This window comes from Gracilinanus agilis, chromosome 1 (assembly GCF_016433145.1).
Source record: "Gracilinanus agilis isolate LMUSP501 chromosome 1, AgileGrace, whole genome shotgun sequence".
In the NCBI taxonomy this organism is placed as follows: Eukaryota; Metazoa; Chordata; class Mammalia; order Didelphimorphia; family Didelphidae; genus Gracilinanus; species Gracilinanus agilis.
In genome coordinates this window covers 186,644,407-186,666,621 of record NC_058130.1, presented here as the reverse complement: position 1 = coordinate 186,666,621, position 22,215 = coordinate 186,644,407, and the positions used below count along the sequence as shown (strand labels likewise).

General features: G+C 39.2%; 1 protein-coding gene across 1 annotated transcript in view; it reads right to left on the bottom strand.

Moving 5' to 3' along the window:
• Positions 1-398: 398 nt before the first annotated feature.
• TXNDC8 (thioredoxin domain containing 8) overlaps positions 399-22,215 on the bottom strand; it is a 44,175-nt gene continuing 22,358 nt past the window's right edge. Inside the window, exons 4-5 of the mRNA XM_044657348.1 lie at positions 17,954-18,019; positions 399-461 (exon numbers count right to left, since the gene is read on the bottom strand). Of these exons, the coding sequence (XP_044513283.1) occupies positions 399-461; positions 17,954-18,019 (129 nt within the window). The remainder of the gene's footprint in view (positions 462-17,953; positions 18,020-22,215) is intronic.

Genomic DNA, 22,215 nt, shown 5'->3' with positions numbered 1-22,215 from the left:
AAGTTTTCTTATCTTCAAAATTGAGTTAATAATACTTGTATGCACTGTTTTATTGTAAGGATCAGATGAAATTATATTTGTGAAAGTACTTCATAATAATAAAACATTATCTAAATATGAGCTGTTATTTTCGTTGTGGATGCCATTTAACTATTTCTTGATGAATCCGCTGAAAGGGAATGAAATAACCAGGTTAGAAAATGAAAATGAGTCCACATTTCTGAGCAGTTTTGGAATATTTTTAAATGAGCTGATAACATACAAGTAAAGCTCTAAGTCATGATGAAGGTGTAATTAATGGAGCATTCCGTTCGTTATCTGCAAGAACATAAAAGCGCAAACACAATTTTTAGTTATTTTTTCAAACTGAGAAACAAAAATTTTGCTTGTAGTTCAGCTCACATTAGTTCCTGAATCTTTTCTTCCAGCTTTTTGGCATCGGCACCGCTGAATTCAAATATCTGTATACAAAATTTTTAAAAATGGAAAAAAAAATGGTTAGCTCAATTATTTGTATAAGTGAGGTCCTGTGCAGGCTCTATTAGAGGACCCATTTTTGTTTCAAATTGGATAATTGACAGATCCCACTAATGCCCCCTTTCCCCTAACCATTTTACAAGTTTAAATTTTAATATCTGAAAAAGATGGAAAAATACACTATTTAGTTGAGAACTTTTTAAAGACTACCTATCAGTTCTTTTTTCCCTATATTTGAGAAATTCGCCTTAATATCAGAAGAGAGGTCAGGGCTAGGCAGTGGGGGTTAAGTCATTTGCTCAGGGTGACCCAGCTAGGAAGTGTCAGAGGCAAAATTTGAATCTAGGACCTCCTGTCTTTAGGCCTTGCACTCTATCCACTAAGCCACCTTACTGCACCCCCTTAATGTTCTTTTAATCTAGTAGGAAACTACATATAACATATTTGGAAATAAATAAGCTCCAATTCAACCAAAAAATTTTAAAAAATGGTTATGGGGGCCACTGGGTGGCTCAGTGGATAGAGAGCCAGGCCTGGACATGGGAGGAACTGGGTGGTCTCAGACACATCCTAGCTGGGTGATGCTGGGCAAGTCACTTTTGCCTAGCCCTTACCATTCTTCTACCTTGGAACCAATACATAGTACTGATTCTAAGACAGAAGGTAAGGGTTAAAAGAAATGCTTACTATGTGCTAGGTACCATGCTAGACTGTGGGGATACAAAAATGAAACCTGTCCTGCCCTTGAGGAGTTTATATTCTATTTGATGAGGTTGAGGGCAGAGCAGGGAGAGCAATCTGCACACAGATAGTAGACAAATTCGAGATAAAGATAGGAAAGGCTTCCCATAGAAGAGAGCAGCTTAGTGGGACCTTGAAGAAAGGTAAGGAGAGTTCTAGATTTGGAGTCATAGGATTTGGGTTTGAATCCCACTCCTGCTATTTACTGCTTATATAAATCACTTTCTCTGGGCCACAGTGTCTGTATTTGTAAAACAAGGGTATTAAACAGATGACATCTGTGGTCCCTTCCAGCTCTAAATCCATGATCATAGGATTCTCAGAGGTCAAGGTGAGAAGGAAATTCATTCCTGGTATGGAGAGGAGAATTAGAAGGAGTACAGCTTGACTGGAATGTTATGTGTCTTGCCCGGGGGTCACACAAATAGAAAATGTCTGTAGCAGATTTAAATTGGGGACTTCCTGGCTTCAAGTCCAGCCCTCAACCTGCTATGCCACCTAGCTGTCTCGTCAGAGGTGGTGCTTGGGAGGTCCCTACTATAAACTTTACTGACTTCATAATTTTAATCAAGGCCAAATGAAATGTTCTCCATTTAAAAATTAATTTTATTTAAACAAAATAGTCCAATGCTATATCTTGGGTAGAGAGATTGTGAGGCTTTTTTGGACCCATAGCCATCAAGGAGAGGAGAGGAGAGGAGAGGAGAGGAGAGGAGAGGAGAGGAGAGAAAAGAAGAGATCTCAAGGCAGAGCCTGGAGGGAACCACATAGTGAGGATGGCCTGGATGAAGATCCAGCAAAAGTAACTGAGAATAAATGGTCAGAGAGGAAGGAGAACCAGGAGAGAGCAGCATCATGGAAACCTAAAGAGAAGAGAGTGATTGACAGTGTCAGTGATCACAAAGAAGTCAAGAAGGATGAGGTATTGAGAAAAAATCATTAGCTTTGACAGTAAGAGACCATTGGTCACTTTGGAGGGAACAGTTTCAGTTGAAAGAAGAGGTAGGAAGCCAGAAGGTGAAAATTCTCCATCTAGGCTAAATGATGGGGTGGAGGGATAATTCAAGTTAATCACTCAACTACCTTAGGAAAACAATATGATACAATAAAAAAGAGAGTGTTTTACCTAGAACCAGAGGATCTGATTCAAATCTCAGTTCTGTTCCTTATGATCTGAGAGTGCTTTTAAAAGCATTTTTAATTAAATTTTTTTTTTTACCATTTACATGAAATAAATTTCCACACAAGTTTCCTAAGTTATATAATCAAACTTCTCTCTTTCCCGCCTTTTCCTTCTCCTTCTCAGAGCTGGCAAATGATTCAATCTTGGTTATACATGTATTATCAAACAAAATATATTTCTGTATTGTTCATTTTTGTAAGTGAATATTATAAAACCAAAACCTCAAAACATAAACCCAAATAAACAACTGAAAAATCTCGTGCTTTCATATGCATTCTGATTCCAACAATTCTTTCTCTTAAGGTACATAATTTGTGTAGTACTTTGATCTTGAGCATCGGGTCTTAGTTTCCTCATCTGTTCAATGAAGGAGTTGGCCTGTATGTCCTCTGAGGTTCCTTCCAACTTTAAATCTATGGTCATATGGATCTTGGGACCCTTAGGAAGCCAGGTGGTACAGTAGATAAAGTATTGGCTTGGAGTCAGGAAGACCTGAGTTCAGCTTCTGACCTGTTCAACACTGGGTAAGTCACTTTACCTCTGTTAGTCTTTTCATCTGTAAAATGGGGATTATAATAGCCCCTACCTCCCAGGGCTGTTTTGAGGATCAAACAAGATAATATTTGTAAAGCATGTTGTAAACTTTAAAGCTTTATTGTAAATACTTCTCCTTTTCTTTTTTTCTCTAGCTTCTCCTCCTTCCCTTTCTTTTTCAAAGTAGTGGTGATGGTGGTGGTGGTGGTAGTAGTAATAGTATATAAGCATGTATCTGATGTGAATACTGGATAATCCAACTTTAAACAAAGAGCAGCTGCATGGGCATTCTGGATGTCCATTCTGGATGCCTTACCTTATAATACCCTCAATAATCACTCTCTGAGCATTTTGTAAGTCAACCCTATAATTATAGCTCCGTTTTGATTACATTTCACTTCTTTGTGACAATGAGCTGCATTCTTTTGCCCCAAATAGTAAAGTATTCTTAAGAAATTCTTGAGAAAAATAGAAAATAGGTTTATTCAAGTGTGGCTATGGAAGTGCCAGAAAAGTAGGTTATACTAAGTACCTCTGACCTATATGCAGCCTCAAAAATAAACAAAAAGCTATTGCATTTCCTGGTATTATTTTGCCTAGGTATGTGAAGAAGGTACTGCAACATTTGTAATTTTTCCTTTTTTCTAACCTCATATCAACAGCGGGATTATCTAGGGCAGTGATGACAAACCTTTTAGAGATAGAATGCCGGGCTCCACCCCCACCCCACCCCCAGACGGAGTGCCTTGCCCCTCCATTCCACATGCTAGGTATGCTGACCCCCCTTTACCCCACACAGGGGAGGGAGAGAGCGCTCCCATTGGGCTGCTAGGCAGAGGGGTGGGGGATGTGAAAAAATGTCATCAGGCATGGTGGAGAGGGGGAAGGGAGTAGCTACAACCAAGTCCCTTTGCCTTTCTAGTAATGAACTCTTGGGTGGGGGGTGGTAGGGTGGCCAAGTGTCCACAGAGAGTGCTCTGCATGCCATTTTTGGCACCCGTGCCATAGGTTCACCATCACTGACCTAGGATATGAAGGGAGCTCCTTAATTTTTCTTCCTGCCTAGGTTAAAGAGAGCAAATCATTGGTAGCAGGATGACCTACACAGGAAGAAAATGGGCATGGAGCTGGGTCTTTCTCCCTTCCTCTAATATTGAGAGAAGTGGAGATTGTATGAGATCTCATGATCACAGATTTGGAACTAGAAGGCCTCCTTAGAGGTCATGGGGTCCAATCCTTCATTTTTACAGATGAGAAGCTAAGAGACATACCCCAGTACCACATAGCTTATAAAATGTCTGGACTAGGATATGAATACAAGTCTCTGATTCCTACTCTAGGACTCTAGGCACCATACCACAAAGCCAGAGAGTTTAAGAGGCTATAAGTAGAAGGGAAGCAGCTTTATAGAGGGTTTAAGGAAATTTTCCTTATTTTCTTATAATGCAAACCCAGAAGTACTACTGATTTCACATGGGCATCAACAATAGACAAGCTAGCCATGATAGCTTTGGAATCAGGAAGACCTAGATTCAAGTTTAACCTCTAGCACATTCTGGATGTGCAACTCTGGGCAAGTCACTTAACTTCTCAAGCTCTGGGCAATACTTTAAGACCAGAAGTGAGTGAGACTCATCAATCTGCATCGGTGGAGAAAGTTTCCTACCATGCAGTCATGTAACTGATGAAATTGCACATTACTCTGCCCTTAGACATTCTCTATTCATCACAGGATTATCACCAGTCAGTGTTTCATTATTCTTGTGGTATGTGGCAATATGCCTGGCCTGGGAGACATGCTCTGCAACCCCATCCATTCCTTTTCCATCTTCTGACTTGTACTCAGGAAGACTCCTAAATCTAGACTGACTCCTAGTAGAACCAAGTCATTCGAATGCATGCAAGAATAGATCTGGAGAGGAAGGAGATAGCCATTGATAAGTGGATTGTGAAGAGGATTTTTAATAATTCACAAAAATCTATGACATATATTTTTCTAGGTTATTTTCAAAATTCTCTCCCCGAACCCCAATTCCCTATGAGACCATTTAAAAAAAAATTCCTGCAGCATGTAGAACAGTGCCTTTTATGTAGTAGGCAGCCAATAAATACTTTTTGAATGAGAGTTGTCACATAGTAGGATATATATAATAAATATCTCTGTTAGAAGTATAAGCACAAGGCCTTAGGTACTCTCTAGCTGTGTGATCTTGGACATGTCACTTAACCCCAATTGCCTAGCCCTTATCACTTTTCTGTCTTAGAGCAGATAATGAATATCAATTCTTTTTTTTTAATCCTTATTTTCCATCTTAGAATTGATACTAAATATCAGTTTCAAGGCAGAAGAGCAATAAGGGCTAGGTTAAGTGATTTGTCTAAGGTCACACATCCAGGAAGTCTCTGAAGCCAGGACCCCCCATCTCTAGGCCTGGCTCTCAATCCAATGAGCTGCCCAGCTGCCCTGACACTTAGTATTAATTATAAGACAGAAAGTAAGGGTTAAAAAAAAAAACAAATAAACAAAAACAAGTACAAACACACAACTACTCTAAAGCCTAATGTATAATTTTTCTTAGAGTCTGAGTGACTCTGGGGTGTTCTGTTCTCAGCTCTCTTCTTCTTCTTCTTCTTTTTTTGTGGCTATACTTCATTAATTTAGACCTGGAATGTATTTTAGAGGCCATATAGTCCAAACTCTCACTCTATTCATTTTGCAGATGAGTTAACTGTGGCTTAGAGAGGTTCTGACTTACTCAGGGTCATAGACTACTCAGTTTTTGAGGTGAGATTAGAACCCAGGACTTCCTGACTCCAACACTCCATTTCACTATTCAACTGTCAGAATGCCACGCTGCTGCCCTTAGAGATCTTATCTGTTCCTTACCTTATCCTATCTTAACCCTGCCTTATTTGATTAATGATGACCCTCTCTGTGGTCGATTCCCAAGTCACCCACACTGACTCAGCAGAGCAGGACTTTCATAACCTGGATTATGTTGTAACTGGTCTCTCTGCATCCAGTCCTACCAGTCTCCAGTCCATCTTTCACACACTGAGGTCAAACTGCTCAAAACCTCAAAAATTTCTCTATTGCCTCTAGGACAAAGTATGTGGCAGGTAAGCTTGGAATCCTGTCTAATCTAGGCAATGAATATCTAGGCAGTGGCAGTCTACCTAATCCAATGTATTCACAAAACTGGTCTTTGGAAAGGGGAGAATTTTATCTTGAAAAGTGCACATGACTAAAATTATCCCTCTGGGCTAGGCACTTTTTGAGCACTACTTCCTCCCCTCAAAGCAACCTATAACCTCTTCTACCTCCACCATTGAAACTGATTATCTTCCCATCTCTATTTCCCCAACAGGAGCAATTATTCCAGCTATTTCTTAATTTTCTATATTGTCACTTAAGAGTAAAACTGTGGAAGATATTCAGACTGATAAGACAGAGAACATGAATTTCGATTCAATCCAACAAATTGTTATTAACCATCTACTATGTGTTAAAAAGCATAGCCTCAAGCCAGGATTGTTTTCAGGAGGATCTGGGTTCAAGTCTTGCTTCTGAAACATACTCTTTGTTTGGCTGAGGACAAGTTGCTTCACTTCACACTGCCCTAAGCAACCCTTTAAGAGTGTAAATTGGAGAAAAATCGAGACTCTATTGGTAGGAGCATTTTCTTATAGGGAACTCCCTAAACCAGTTAATACCCAGGTCTGTTCAAAAAATGAAAAACACATTGCCAGCAATGGGCTAGGGAGCTGATGACAAAAAAACAAGAAAGGAAGCATTCCCTTCCCTTAAAAAGTTTACTTCTATTATGAGAAAAAAACAGGTACAATGATAAGCAAATGCAAAATATATATGAAATGATTGGCAGGCTATATAAACAAAAAAGGAATTCAGAAAAAATACTTATATGTAGGAAGGATCACTTGAGTTGAAGACTTAAAGGAAGCTTGGCTATATAGAGCTTTACCTTCCATCTTATAATCAATATCATGTATTGGTTCCAAGGAAGAAGAGTGGTAAGGGCTAGGCAATGAGGGTTAAGTGACTTGCCCAGGGTCACATAGCTAGAAAGTGTCTGAGGCCAAATTTGAATCCAAGTTCTTCAGATTCCAGGTCTGTTTCTCTATCCACTGAGGCCCCTTGCTGGCCCCTTAGCAATTTTTTTGATGAACACTTGTGAATGACCTAGTTATTTTCAGCGATACAGTGATCCAAGACAATCTTAGAGACTCATGATGAAAAATGCCATCTGCCCTCTGAAAAAGAACTGATAGAGTCTGAATGTACATGGAAACATGCTATATTTCACTTTTTTCTTCTTTGTTTTGCTTGAAATCTCTTCCACAAAATGATTAAAAAGGAAAAATGTTTATATGATTGCACATGTAAAATCTATATTAGATTGCTTACTGTCTCAGGGAAGAGGGAAAAGTGGGAGGGACAAGAGGAGGGAAAGAAAGAAGGAGGGGAGATTTGGAATTCAATATTTTAAAGAAAATGAATGTTAAAATGTTATTTTTACATGTAATTGGGAAAAAATAAACTATTTTTCAAAAACACCTACTAGGTGCCATCTACTGTCCTAAGCACTGTGTGTACAAGTAAAAACAGTCCTTGCCCTCAAGGATCTTATATTCTAATAGATGAGCTAGAGTATGTATAAATGGTTATATATAAGATACATATAGAATAGATGGAATATAATTCTAGAAAGAAAGGCACTCATACCATGAGAGGAGAGGAAATAGGAACATCTTCCTGAAGCAGATAAGTGTTTGAAATAAACCAAGCAGTCTAAAAATCAGAGGTGAAGAAGAACATATAGGATAGTCAATGAAAAGTCATGGAGACAGGAAATGGATTGTTGTTTGCAAGGAACACCAAGTACGCNCCTTTTTTTCCTTCCTTCCTTCCTTCCTTCCTTCCTTCCTTCCTTCCTTCCTTCCTTCCTTCCTTCCTTCCTTCCTTCCTTCTCTTCTTTCCTTCCTTCTCTTCTTTCCTTCCTTCCTTCTCTTCTTCTCCTCCTTTTGTTTGAAACTTCTTCCATAACATATGAAAAAATGTTTTACATGATTGCCCGTGTAAAATCTATATCAGATTGCTCAACATCTCAGGGGGTGGGGAGGGAGAGTGGGAAGGAGCTAGAGAATTTAGAACTTAAAATTAAAAAAAAAATGAATGTCAAAATTATTTTTACATATACTTGGGGGAAGATGAAATATTTAAAATAATTAGGTTAGTTGAACTGAAAACAAGGACTGGTAATATAGGAAATAGGCCAATGATTCTAATCCAGTTGGTTTGATGGGGAAAGTTTCTTTCAGCACTGCATGGAAGTTCCAATTACTTTGATTCTAGGTCTTTCAGATGCGAAATGCAAAGTTTCAGGCTATGAACAGCAAAGTAAGCAAATAAATGTATTATCCACTGGCATTGCTTGTACTTGTTTTTCTTATTACTATGAATGTGATGACCTGGTCTCTTATCTATTTAATTTCATTTATTACCTCTTTAACACAAGAGTTTTGACTATCATTCATAGTAAATATTCAGTAAACATTTCCTGTTTTGAATTTTGTTAGGATTGAAGTTTAACTCACTTTTTCTTGGTAGCCCCATAATCTTTGTAAAACTTGCAAAATCTCATAGCTCAATTAGAAGATAAAGTAGACTTGAATATAAAATGTTATCTTTAAAGAAAGCCAGCATTTTCCCAACATTGACTTACACGTAGGAGTGGCATGAAGGACATTAATGATGATAAAAGAGTTGAGGGTAAAAGGGAGACAGGAAGTACAGATAATAAAAGTGAGATAAAACAGATGGAAAGTACAAATATTGCCCTGATATCTCTGAAATATCAAAAGACTTAGAGTCATGGTGGTGAACCTATGGTGTACATGCCAAAAAGGGCATGCAGAACCCTCTCTGTGGGCATGCCTGTAGTTGCCCGCCAGAGTTCACTACTAGAAAGTCAGAGGACTCAGGGTTGAGCTATTCCTCTGCCTCTCTCCATGCTCCTAAGGACATTCCTCGCTTTACCCGCCCCTCTGTCCAGCAGCCCAATGGGAGTGCTTCTTCCCTCCCCTGTCTAGGGTAAGGGGGGCCAGGGAGCAAGGTAGAGGGGGGTGGGCACAGCATTTGGTCTCTAAAAGGTTCACCATCACTGACCTAGAGTAAATCCTTCAGTGCACTAGGTTTCTCTAAAGAGTGCTTGTCTAGACAGACCAGGATGAAAAAAATTGCATGAGATAAGAATGATTAGGTTGTAATTTACATTGTTTAGGGGGAGTGAAAGTACAAATCAGTTGGCATAATTAAGTTATTTGGAGTGCTTGACTGGAGAGAAAAGGAAAAAGAAATGGTCCCTGCCCTTAAGGAGTTTATAAACTAGAAGGGAATGAATGAGTGAATTAAAAGGTATTAGGTATTTACTATGTTGCAGGACACTGTACTTGTGGATACAAATATAAAGCACAAATACAAATACAGGTATCCCTTCCACATTGGGGGGAGGACAGTGATGGCAAAGTTTTTAGAGAGGAAGTGCTGGGCCCTGCCCCCATCCCACCCCCCAAATGAGGGCTATGCCACATACCCCCATACCCTCCAGCCCTGCTCCTTACCCCAAACAGGGGAGGGAGGAAGGACTCCCATTTGGTGCCTGGGCAGAGGGGCGGACGAAGTGAGGAATGTCCTCAGGTGCATGGAGAGGGGCAGAGGAACGAGTCCCTTTGGCTTTCTAGTAATGAACTCTAGCTGGTGACTGTAGGCATGCCCACAGAGAGGGTTCTGTGTGCACTTTTTGGCACATGTGCTATAGGTTTGCCAACACGGATCTAGGAGATTCATAGAAAATTTGTTAGTCCTCCCTTTGTACCAGAGAAGAAGTTTGAATTTTTTCTTTTCCTTTTCTAGGGTGTTTACTGTATATATTTATGGTATTAAAAGATAAATACATTGGTATTATATAATACCATGTATATATTTTATGCATTTCTGAGTTTCCAAACATTTTTGTGTGTTGTCTGCAGCTTCTGTAAAACTCCCCCCAAATTCCCACTTAATTTCTTATGCCAACCCACAATATGTGGAAACTGTGAGGGGGAAAGTTTATGCATTAGGAAAGAATGAGAAATGGTGCTTTAAAATCTTAGAAGTGCTTTGAAATCCCTTTTTAATGGTTCTTTTAGATCTTATGCTTTTTTACTAGTTGGCAGAATATAGACTTAAACTTAATTCTTTCCCTGTGTACTTCTCCTCCCAGTGAATAAGAGTTTGCAAGGTCAAGCATGAATAAAGGAGAAAGCACCCAAGTTAACCTGAAGGACTTTATCCCCTTTGATAAGATTTTGCAAGGCTGAGAAAATATATACCAAAGCTCCCAAGAACCTTGAAAGTCCAGCAGACAGGACACAGGAGAGAACATCACACAGGTGCACTAGGGATATTTGTACCCCTTTCCTAACCCTGCCCTTGGAACCTCCTCTGAGATACCCATAGGAAGAATAAACTGAGAGAGGGCAGAGAATTCTCGAGGACATCCCCCAGACCCATAATAAATCTAGCAACTTGAAATCCTGCTTTGGCTTTTTCCAACCCTCTGGGCTTTTGCATCACCCTGGCTATATTATCTATAACATCCTTGAATAAACACTTCCATGCCTTAAGATGAAGGGGTCTGAGTTGCAATTCTTCAGACAAGAACCAAAATTTGCTCACCCACAACAAAACTCACTGTCCCACAATGATACCCATATAAACCTTCCCCAGCAAAGCTGACATTTCAATAGGGGAAGATCATACATTGAAGCAAGTTCTTTCTGCTAGGAGGGGTATTTTGACCTGGTTAAGTGTCAAAAAAAAAAAAAAAAAAAGATAGGGAGCAGCTAGGTGGCTCAGTGGATTGAGAACCAGACCCAGAGATGGGAGGTCCTAGGTTCAAATCTGGCCTGAGACACTTCCTAGCTGTGTGACCCTGGGCAAGTCAGTTAACCCCCATTGCCTAGCTCTTACCACTCTTCTGCCTTGGAAACAATACACAGTATTGATTCTAAGACAGAAGGTAAGGATTTAAAAAAAATCTCAGGATAGTGAGTAAAATTGTAAGATAATACATTTTTTCCAGGAATGGTAATGGGGATAAGATAATACATAACTAATAAGTTGATTCAGGAGTGAGTACAAAAAGATGTGCTATAGGGGTTAAGAGGAAATAGAGATCCAGTTGAGAACAGTCAAGGAATGCTTAAGGGAAAAAGTGAAAATAGAATAACATTTAGAAGACGGGTAGGATTTCCATAAACAGAAATTCAAGGGAAAGGCACATAAGAAAGGGAATAACATGAGCAAAGGTGGGAAAGCATAGGACCTATTTGAAAAGATTGAATAGTTTAGCTTCATTGAAATAAAGGTTTGAGAGGCAGTTAGGTAGCACAGTGGATAGAGTACCAGACCTGGAGTTAAGAGGACCTGGGTTTCTCTGAATCTGTCTTGTTTGTCACAATAATGTTCCCTTCTATTCATGTATTATACTTGTTTAGTCATTCCTCAATGTCCAGTATTTTTTAGATTACAAAAAGTGTCACTATAAAGATTTTTGTGCCTGTATCCTTTGTCTATTTTTTGATCTCTTAAATACTTGTGTATAGACTGAGTAATTTTAGGATATATGTTTCACTGAATATTTTTAACCAGTAGAATAACATAGATCAGAATTAGGAAGATAGTGGAAATGGGAAGAAGGGGATGGAGGCAAGAGCCATTTCAGTGCTAGGATCTATAGAGCTTCAAAACCAATTTAGTATAGGAATGAAGGAAAAAGAATTAAAGTTCTCTAAGTCTTCAAGTCTGAAGAAGTAGGAGGATGCTAGTTCCACTATTAGAAAAGGGAAAGTCAAGTGAAAGAGATGGTTTGAGGGATAAGATATTTGATCGTATTCATTGGAGTTAGGCTTCTAACTGGTCTGCATTATGAGCTTTATTATATAATCCATAAAAATGTTGAATTATAGCAATATAGGAAATCATGGCAAAGAGGATAGAGGGATGGCCTCTCAGGTGTTCTGTTTCTGGCCTAACTCAGGTGAGTCACCTGATAACTCAAGTCTGATATTGGAATAAAATAAGGACACGCATAGGTCATTCAATAGTTAACAAAAGATTCATTTAGCCATAGGAAAGGCTACTCAGCAATGATAAGCATCAAGGACACCAAGAGTTAGCTAACTGAGCTAAGTGACACTTCCTTGTCTCTTGGTTGTCTATGGTGGTCATAGAGCTCCTAGAACTCCATGTAGTTGCTTTGTACTCAGGAAGTGACATCAGCAGCCCAAACCTGGGCCAATTAAGTCTCAAAAATGGCCTTTTAAGGAAAAAGTAGCCCAACTTGCTTGTGGACAAGGAGTTAGGATATAACTCCCACAATAACTGAGTTCAGATCTTGCCTGTCATATACTAACTGTGTAAATATAAAAATTTGCTTGACTCTTTAATGACTCATGTAATTCTTCAAAACTCTAAATTTTTGAGATTAGAGATTAAGAATTGAAAAGGTTCTAAGAAGACATCCAGTCCAACCCCCTTATTTTACAGAGGAAATTGAGCTCTAGAGGCTCTAAGTAACCTGCCCAGCATCACCCAGTTATAGTAACAGATCCCCTGCCTCTAAATCCAATATTCTTTCCTAATGTACTAGAGTTGCCAGTCTGCACCAGATGAAGGGCATTTCCATGAATAGATCACCTCTGTGTGAGTTTATTGAAGAAACGTGGAGTAGGAGTTAAGCAAAAGAAAGAGAAAGCATGAAAACAGTCCCAGGTTCCAACAGGTAAATTGATATATCAGAGACATATAGCAAGGATAGAGAGAGAGACAGAGACAGACATAGAGACAGAGACAGATGGAGAGACAGACAGAGACAAACAGAGACACAAACACAGAGACAGAGAGAGGCAGAGAGAAGCAGAGAGACAGAGACAGACAAGAGAAGGACAGAGATAGACACAGACAGAAAGTGGAAGAAAGAGATGGGGCTCCAACCACTTCTCCTTTGGTACCTAGGGTTTTTTTGCGGCAGTACTGTGGTGAGGGAAGATCAAGACCATGTGTCCTTGGTAGCAGTGGTAATGGGGTGTGTGTGTATGTGTGTGTGTGTGTGTGTGTGTGTGTGTTTGTGTGTGTGTGTACCTATTTGCATTTGATCTTAGGGGGTCTTAGGACATATTGATTCTCTAGTTATAGCAACCATTTCCATGTTAGGAACAATTGAAAGTCAGGTATTCCAGTATCAAGAAGTTTCCATACAAATATTAGAATCTGAAATTGTACTTAAAAAAGGATATTGTTTGTTCCATGTCAGCCACAAAAAGACTTCTTTTCTTCCCACCATTCCATCATTGGAACCTTTAGGTCTTATCTGACAGCCTGGGTGCTATTTACACTAAATGTCTAACATCTTAATTTATAAATTTGCCTACAACAATAGATTTGTTTTGTTTCTTGTGGGCAGTGCTCTGAGATAAACAGGTTTTTTTTTTCTTTTTAAATAAAGTTTGTAATCACCAGACACACAAAAAGAAACTGTGCTGAGAAAAAACAATTTCATAGACTGATGAGTGTTACAGGAGCGGAAAGGCAATAAAAAAGTCTCTTTGAATAAGTCTATAATAATTCTACTTCCCTGGTGGGGGTGGGGAATATAGAGGGATATTGGGAGAATGGATGGGCATGGGGTGAGCCAGAGCCAACAGGTCGTTTCATGCAGGTGGGCTTGGTATTTAAAGAGAGAGTGAGCTAAACTGAGTACACCAAAGGATTCCTTCAGGCTACAATTTTGAGAAGTAATTGGCTTCCAAAACACTTTAGGAAGCATTTAGATGGAAGGAATCAGGCTGAAGTTAATCTAAAGATATATCTTTACACACAATCTATATGAAGCCTACTACTCTAGATTGGCTTAACGCCTTTTTATTAGGTTCACTCAGTCATGACTATTCACCTCCTAAAAGCTTTATTCATAGAAAAGACCAAACAAATGCAGCCTCTGAAGAGGACTCCAAGTGAGTTACGATGGACACTCCTTAATGGAATGACTTAGACCTAGAGGATTGGTTCAATGAAATTGGCTGGTGCAATATGCATTCTGCCATAAGAAGGCACAGAACAAATGGTTGAAGTGAAAGCCCAAATATGTCAAAGCATCAAAGTAAAGGGTCAGTTTTATCTCTCAAATGAATTGTAAATAGTGGAAATATGGCCACTTTGCATTTTCCGGAGGGTTGTCTCTGGTCTGTCTTTACTCTCAACCTGCAACTTAGAATAATAGAATTTAGTGTCAGAAGAGACTTGAAATCCTTTAGGTCAATTTTGCACATAGCAGTACAATCCACTTTCCCGCCTGATGTCCATAACAATAATAATAGCTAGCATTTACTTAGCACTTTAAGATTTATTTGCAAGGGATTTTACCTCTTTCATTTCATCCACATGCTAAAATTATCAAGCTCCTACTATGTACACATATGTATTAGGCAAGTCACTAGGAATGCAAAACCAAAAATAAAACAATCCTTTCCCTCAAAGAACTTATATTCTTTTGGGGAAATGAATACATACAATAGAAATATGTAGAAAATCTAAGGGCAGGTAGGTAGCACAATGGATAGAGCTCCTGACCTGGAGTTGGGAGGACTTGGCTTCAGACATATCCTAGTTATGTGACCTGGAGCAAGTCACTTAACTCTAATTGCCTAGTCCTTACTGCTCTTCAGTTTTAGAATGAAAAGTAAGGATTTAAAAAAAAATCCATATAAAGTAAATTTAAGAATTTTGACACAATTAATTGAGAGGATCAGGAATAACCTCATGTAGCAAAGTGGTGCTTAAGCTGAGTTTTGAAGGAAACTAGGAATTCTAAGAAGGGGACAGCATTATAAGCCCCCCCTCCAGATTGAGTGCCAAGTACATATTACCCACCCTCTCTCCCTCCCCCCCAAACCCCCCCAGCCTTACCCCACACAGGGGAGGGAGAAAGTGCCCCCATTGGGCTGCTGGACAGAAGGGCAGGTGAAGTGAGGAATGCCATCAGGTATGGTGGAGAGGGGGAAGGGAGCAGTTCTGCCCCAAGTCGCTCTGCCTTTCTAGGCAGGGGATGGTATGTCTGTCCATAGAGAGCACTGTGTGCTCTTTTTGGCACTAGTATCATAGGTTTGCCATTATGGATCTTGGACATGAGAAATAAATGGTCATATGGGAGAAGCATCGAGGAAGGCCAGTGTGAGTGGACCATAGAATACTGACTACTGTCAAATAAAGCTAGAAAAATAAGTTTAGAACAGGTGAGATTGTGAAGGGTTTTAACTGCCAAACAGAGAAGTTTGTATTTGATACTAGCCCAAAGTTAAGCCTGCTATCTTGGAGTTTATAGGAATGATGTGGTCATACCTATTCTTTAGGATTGTCATTCTAGTGGTTAGCTATGTGTCAGATTAAGAGAGAGGAAAGACTTGAGGCGGGAAAACCTATTAGGAAACTATTTCAGTAGTCTTGGTGAAAATTGATAGGATCCTGGGACAGCTAGGTGGCTCAGTGGATAGAGCACCAGGCGTGGAGACAGGAAGTCCTGGATTCAGATCTGATCTTAGCCACTTCCTACCTGTGTGACCCTGGGCAAGTCACTTAACCCCAATTGCCTAGCCCTTAACAGTCTTCTGAATTGAAACTGATAGTATCAGTTCTAAGACAGAAGGTAAGGGTTTTAAAAGAAAAAAAAAGAAAAGAAAGTTGGTGCATTCTTGAAACTAGGATGATGGTCGTGTGAATCAAGGTAAGGTAAGAGATATTTTATTTTTACATATGAGGAAACTGGGAGTAGGCAGGGTTAGGTGACATGTCCATGGTCTCTTGGCTTGGTAACTGTGGAGAGGCAGCATTTAAAGCCAGTTCTCCTGTGACTTGTTAGCTAGCACTCCTTTTTCTATTACCTGCTGCCTGAGTGAACACCTCTTGTGACAGGGATATCTTTTTTCCCACAGGGCAGACCCTTTCATTGTTCGAGAGCTCTTATTGATAGATGGTTCTTTCTTATGTGGATCTGAAATCTGTCTTGAAATTGGAACTCACTGGTCCTAGTTCTATCCTCTGGATCAACACAGAACAAATGTGAGAACATATATTTTCTAGCTTATGTATTAATCAATCAATCAGAAAGCTTTTATTAAGTACCTACTATTATATGCCAGTGACAGGGAAGTGACACAGTGGATAGAGTGCTGAACCTGGGGTGAGAGACCTGAGTTCAAATCCAGCCTCAGACACTAGCTGTGTAACTGGGCAAGTCATTTAACCCTGTTTGCCTCAGTTTCCTCATCTGCAAAATGAGCTGAAGAAGGAAGTGGCAAACCCCTTCAGTATCTCAGCCAAGAAGACCCAAGTTGGGGTCACAAAGAATTCAACACAACTGAATAACATTTTCCAGACATGGTGCCATGTGTTGCAGATTCAAAGAAAGACAAAGACAATGCCTGCTCTCAGGGAGCTTGTGATATAATAGGGCAAATAATATGCAATGAGAGGGATTGGGAAAGGCTGCTTATAAAAGATTTTCTCAGACTTGAAATCTGTCAAGTATTTAAAGACAACTATTATGTATCTTCAATGTTTTGTTTTCCAGGCTAAAAATTACCAGCTCCGTAAATCATGGAATCAATACTAAATATCGGTTCCACAGCATAAGAGGGTAAGGGTGGGGCAATAGGGTCAAGTGACTTGCCCAGGGTCACACAGGCAATTGTCTGAGTTCAAATTTGAATCCAGGACCTCCCTTTTTTAGGCCTGACTCTTAATCCACTGAGCCACCCAGCTGCCCCTGACATTAATTATATCATGTAATTAGAATTTATGTACTCTAGAACTACTATTCCCAGCACCCCACTCTCCTCACATTATGTACTGACATAGGGAAGATATAAATTTGGTATAGCCCTGCCTCTCGCTCTTTCTTGCTCTGATTGGTTTGGTGGAGGTGGTGTGGGTGAGTGCCAGGAGAGTTTTGCTCATGTGGTTTTAATTTTTAAAAATAATTAGTTTTTTTTACTTCTACTTCAAGTGATTATTAATAAACTTTATAAAATATAATTCTTATAATGTTGGATATTAATTTAAATCCTATAATATAGTTTTAAATTCTTTTACCAAACTGCTCACTTCTTCACACAAGACATCTTCCCGACCCTCCTTCTGCCATCTAAAAAGTGATATTTTATAACTTTCATCTTAAAAGTTGTACCTGGAATTAATCGCAATAATCCAAAAGTAATCTATCTGAACAATGGAGGAAAACATAGTAGGACTATTAGATCATGTGATCTTTCCCTAATAATATAAGATTAGGAAAGCATAGCAATGATAATTCTGCTAGTGTTCTCAATTCAATATTTTGTGGTTACCACTTACAACCTTAAAAGAGACTTCTTTTACACTTAATTCTATATTCATCATTAATATATTACATTAGCACTCTTCATAAGCACATCAAACTGTTGGCTTATATCAAGCTTATGGTCAATGAAAAGTCCTATATTTAAAAATACAATCAGTATTGATTCTAAGATGAGAGATAAGGGTTTAAAAACAAACAAACAAATAATAATTCACAATTTATTGTACTTCAAGATTTGTATAGTTTAAATAACCTCATAATAACCCTGCGAGGTAAGTAGATAATCCTTATTATTACAGTTTTACAGATAAGCAACTGAGGCTCAGAGAGGTCCAATGACACATACAAATTCATGAAATTATCATATGTCACAATAAACCATGCCATATTTGAATGTCTTTTCTTCACTGCTCAGTAATTTCTCAAAATACAGAAGTATATTTTATCAACAGCCAGCCTACACTAAGCCTTTTTTTAGATTGTTATTAAGGAAACACAGTTGCTTGTCATCCTGCCATGATTAGAACATAACCACTACCAATTAGTATAGGAACGTAAATACCTTTTGGGATTCTTTATACATCTGAAAGGTGGGCATGGATTTGACTTGACAAGAACTAGCCACCTCCTAGGAGAGAGGAAAAAGATGAGTGATGCCAGTCACTAGATATAGCTCCTCTATCTATAATGGGGCATCCCATGCTTCAGATTACTCTTTACTAAATCACACTGAATGCCCTGAAGTAACTAGGAATTACTGCCCTTCGGGATAGAAGAAACTGTGCCCTGTTGAAGGACTTGAATTTATCTCTTTTGACAGGAAATAGGACACTGTAACAGACTTTTCTCCCCTCCAGGAATTCCTTTCAGTTTGACAACCAAGAAACTGTGCCACTCATATATTAATGCTTCAGGCTTCCAGCAAGCTGTCTCTGCACATGACAGGGTTACCTTGCAAGAAGCAACTAAAAGGGGAAGATGGAGAGTTCCATTCTATCCCATCTGGTCAGGGGTTTCTGGGATATACCTTAAGGAGTCTTGAAATTAGTAAGAAGTGAGAAAAATTTAAGGTTTTTCTAGAATGCATACAAATCTGATAATAATAAAAAATATTTATAGACCACATGTACTTTCTCCCTTGACCCTGAAAACCACCCTGTGAGGCAAGTAGCACAAGTGACACTGTCCCACCCCATTTTACAGATGTGCAAAACTGAGCCTTAGAGCTTCTATTGAGCCAATCCTATTTGAGCACTTCTGATGGATAAAATACAGACTCAATATCTTACACAAGAATGACTAATTCTTCAAAAAGCAAGACAAATGCCATTTGGAGTTATAGGCTTTTGTTGGTTCAAATAGTGAATAGAGATATGAATTTTTTTTTTTACTTAAATCTCACTCTACAAACTTAATGAGTTCTTTCTTCCAAGACAGAATAAACATAAGCTTATGTTCAGCGGAGTTTAAAAAATAATAACTACCTGAAAATTATCAGAAATGCTTAGAGTTATGATAAGAAAGCTGGCCTCAGAGGCAAGAAGACAGTTGATTTGGAGGAAGGAGGGTATGGTATAAAATGTAAATTGGTAAGTACATACATAATGATTTTTTACAAAACCTGTACTTTCTGTCTTAACAACAACTCTAAGATTTGCTTAGGTCACATAGCTAGGAAGTGTCTGAAGTCAGATTTGAACCCACGTCCTCCTGGTTTCAGGCCTGGTGCTTCTGTCTCCTGTGTTACCTACTCACTCCCCTTACGATAATTTGAGGAAAAAGAATTAGGCACAAATAACTAAGTGAATTAGGAGGGAACAGGAGGCCTGAGTGGGAGGAAATCAGGGATTTTTAGAAGTAGAAAAGGTAAGAATGAGGCCTGAGGCAGAAAATGGGATGCCCAGCAAAGATGAAAGCTATCAGGCAACCTGGACTGGAATGGAGAGTGTATGAAGTGGTGGTAATAAGAAATAAGGCTGAAATGCTAGGTGGGAGCCAAATTGGGCAGGGCTTTCAATACTGAGAAGTTAATATTTTATTCTAGAGATAATGGGAAGATTGATTTGAAGATTTTTGAATTGGGGCAGTTGGCACTGTCAGATCTTTCCATTATATCAATTTGGAAGCTCTAGCTGCCAAACTGATTAATAAACATTTATTAATCAGTCAATGAACAAGCATTTTTTTTCCTCAAAAATCCTTACCTTCTGTCTTAGTATCAGTTCTAAGGGACAAGGGCTAGGCAATTAGGGTTAAGTGACTTGCCCAGGGTCACGTAGCTAGGAAGTATTTGAGGCCAGATTTGAATTCCTGACTCCTGGCCTGGCTCTCAATCCACTGTGCTACCTAGCTGCCCCTTAACACGAATTTATGAAGTACCTGATATGTGCTAAGCACTGTTCTAAGTTCTAAGTGCTAAGAAGGCCAAAAATATGGTTCTTGTTTTATAGGAGCTCATGCTCTAATTGGAGAGACAACATGAAAACAACTGTACAGACATGATATATAAAGGATAAACTGGGAATAATAAACAGAGGGAAGGCACTAGAATGGAGAAGGATTGGGAAAGACTTCTTGTAGAAAGTAAGATTTTATCTAGGGCTTAAAAAAAAGCCAGAGAAGCCAAGGAAAAGAGTTCCAAGCATGAGAGGATCGCCTACAATGTTGTAGGCACTGTGGTAATTCTTGAATATACAAATACAATGAATTAAACAACTGAGCCTCACAAAGAGGTTCCACATTCTAACAGGAGAGATAGCTACTACATATATAAATGTGAAATAAATATAAAAACAATAAATAGAAGCATAAAGCAGTTAACTACAAGACATTTACTAGCTATCTGACCCTGAGCAAGTCACTTAACCCTGGTTGCCTCAGTTTTCTTATCTATACAATGAGTCAGAGAAGGAAATGGCAAACCACTCCAGTCTCTTCGCCAAGAAACCTCCCAAAGGGGTCATGAAGAGTCAGACATGACTGAAAATGCCTAAACCTCCCCCCAAAAAAGTTTGAAAGAGTCGACACTGACAGTTTGGGGAATCAGATATAGAATGTGGTGCTTCATCTGAGAACTGAAGGAAGAAAGGGATTCGGAGAGGCAGAGGTGAGGAGAGAGTCAATGCCAGGTCATGTAGGTGAGAGATAGAGGGTCAAGAAGAAAGAAGAGAAAGAAAATGAGGTTGGCTGGATGACAGAGCACAAGAGAAGGAATGATGTCCAACGAGACTAGAAAGACTGGTTGGGGCCAGGTTGTGAAATGTTTCAAAAACCAAATGGAAGAATTTATATTTGAAACCTTTCTTGGTCTTTAATGGTAGTATTTTCCTCTTTGAGATGATCTCAGAGCTCAGTGCCTAGCACAAAGTATTATATACATGTTAGCTATTATATCATCTCTAATTTATTCTGTAAGTATCTTGTTTGTTCACATGGTTTACATGTTATCATTAGATTTGATTGTGAGCTTCTTGAGGGCAGGCAGTGAGTGCCTGGCATATTGTTATATTTTTTGTTTAGATTTTGTTATATATTTTTGTTTTTCAGTTGTGTCTGACTTTTTTTGGGCAAAGATACCAGAGTGATCTGCCATTTCCTTCTCTAGCTAATTTTGCAGATGAGGAAACTGAGGTTAACAGCGTTAAGTGACTTTCCCAGGTAGTAAATGTATGAGGCCAGATCTGAACTCAAGTCTTCTTGGCTTCAGACTGGCCACTCTATCCACTGCACCCCTTAGTTGCCCTGGGTACACAGTAAGTACTTAATAAATAATTGTTGGCTTGATTTGATACTAGAAGCAATAAGGAGATATTGGAGTTGAGTAGGGGAGTAACGTGGTCAGATTTGCTCTTAAGGAAAATCATTTTGGCACTGATGTGGGGGATAAACTAGAAAGGGAAGAGTCTTGAGGTAAAGAAACCAATTAAGAGGCCATTGCAATAATCAAGGAGATAAATGAGGGTCTGAACTAAAGTGTTTGAGAAGAGAGAAGCAGTCGAATATAGGAGATGATTTGGAGGTAAATAAAGGGCAGCTAATTGGATACTTGGGGAGATGGAGAGTGAGGAAACAAGGTTAACTACAAGATTACAAATCTAGAATTTGGGGAGAAAGCTGAAGTTGGTTTGGAACATGCTAAATTTGAGATGTCTCTAGGCCATTCAGTTGGACATGTCTAATAAATAATTAGGTGATGCAAGACTGAAGCTAAAGGGAGAGTCTGGGGAAGATGCTTACATCTATGAGTCATTAGCATAAAGATGATAATTAACTCCAAGGATGCTAATGAAGTCAACAAAGGAAAGTGTAGAATGAGAAGAGGGGATCTAAGACAGAGCCTTGAGGAACAGGCACAGTTAGCTTGCATGAAATGAGGAACCAAGCAATGGCGTTGGAGAAAGCAACTAGCCAGGTGAAGAAACTAGGAGAGAGAAGAGTTATAAAAACCCCGAGAGAGGAGAGTGTCCAGGATGAAAGGATGGTCAAATGTGTTAAATGTAGGTTAAAGAATGATGAAGATTAAAATAAGATGTCAGAGAATGAATGGGAGAAGGGAAGAACTAGAGCCAGGGAGGCTAACTTTCTTTGTGGTTCAGACATGTCTGACTTTTTGTGAACCCATTTGGGGTCTTCTTGGCAAGGATACTGGAGTGGTTTTACCATTTCCTTCTCCAGCTTATCTGATAGATGAAGAAATGGAGGCCAACAGTTAAGTGACTTGCCCAGGGTCACACAGCTTCTCCTAAGTATCTGAGATTAGATTTGAACTCAGGAGGGTGTCTTCCTAGCTCTGGGTCTGGCACTCTATCCACTGTGCCATTTAGT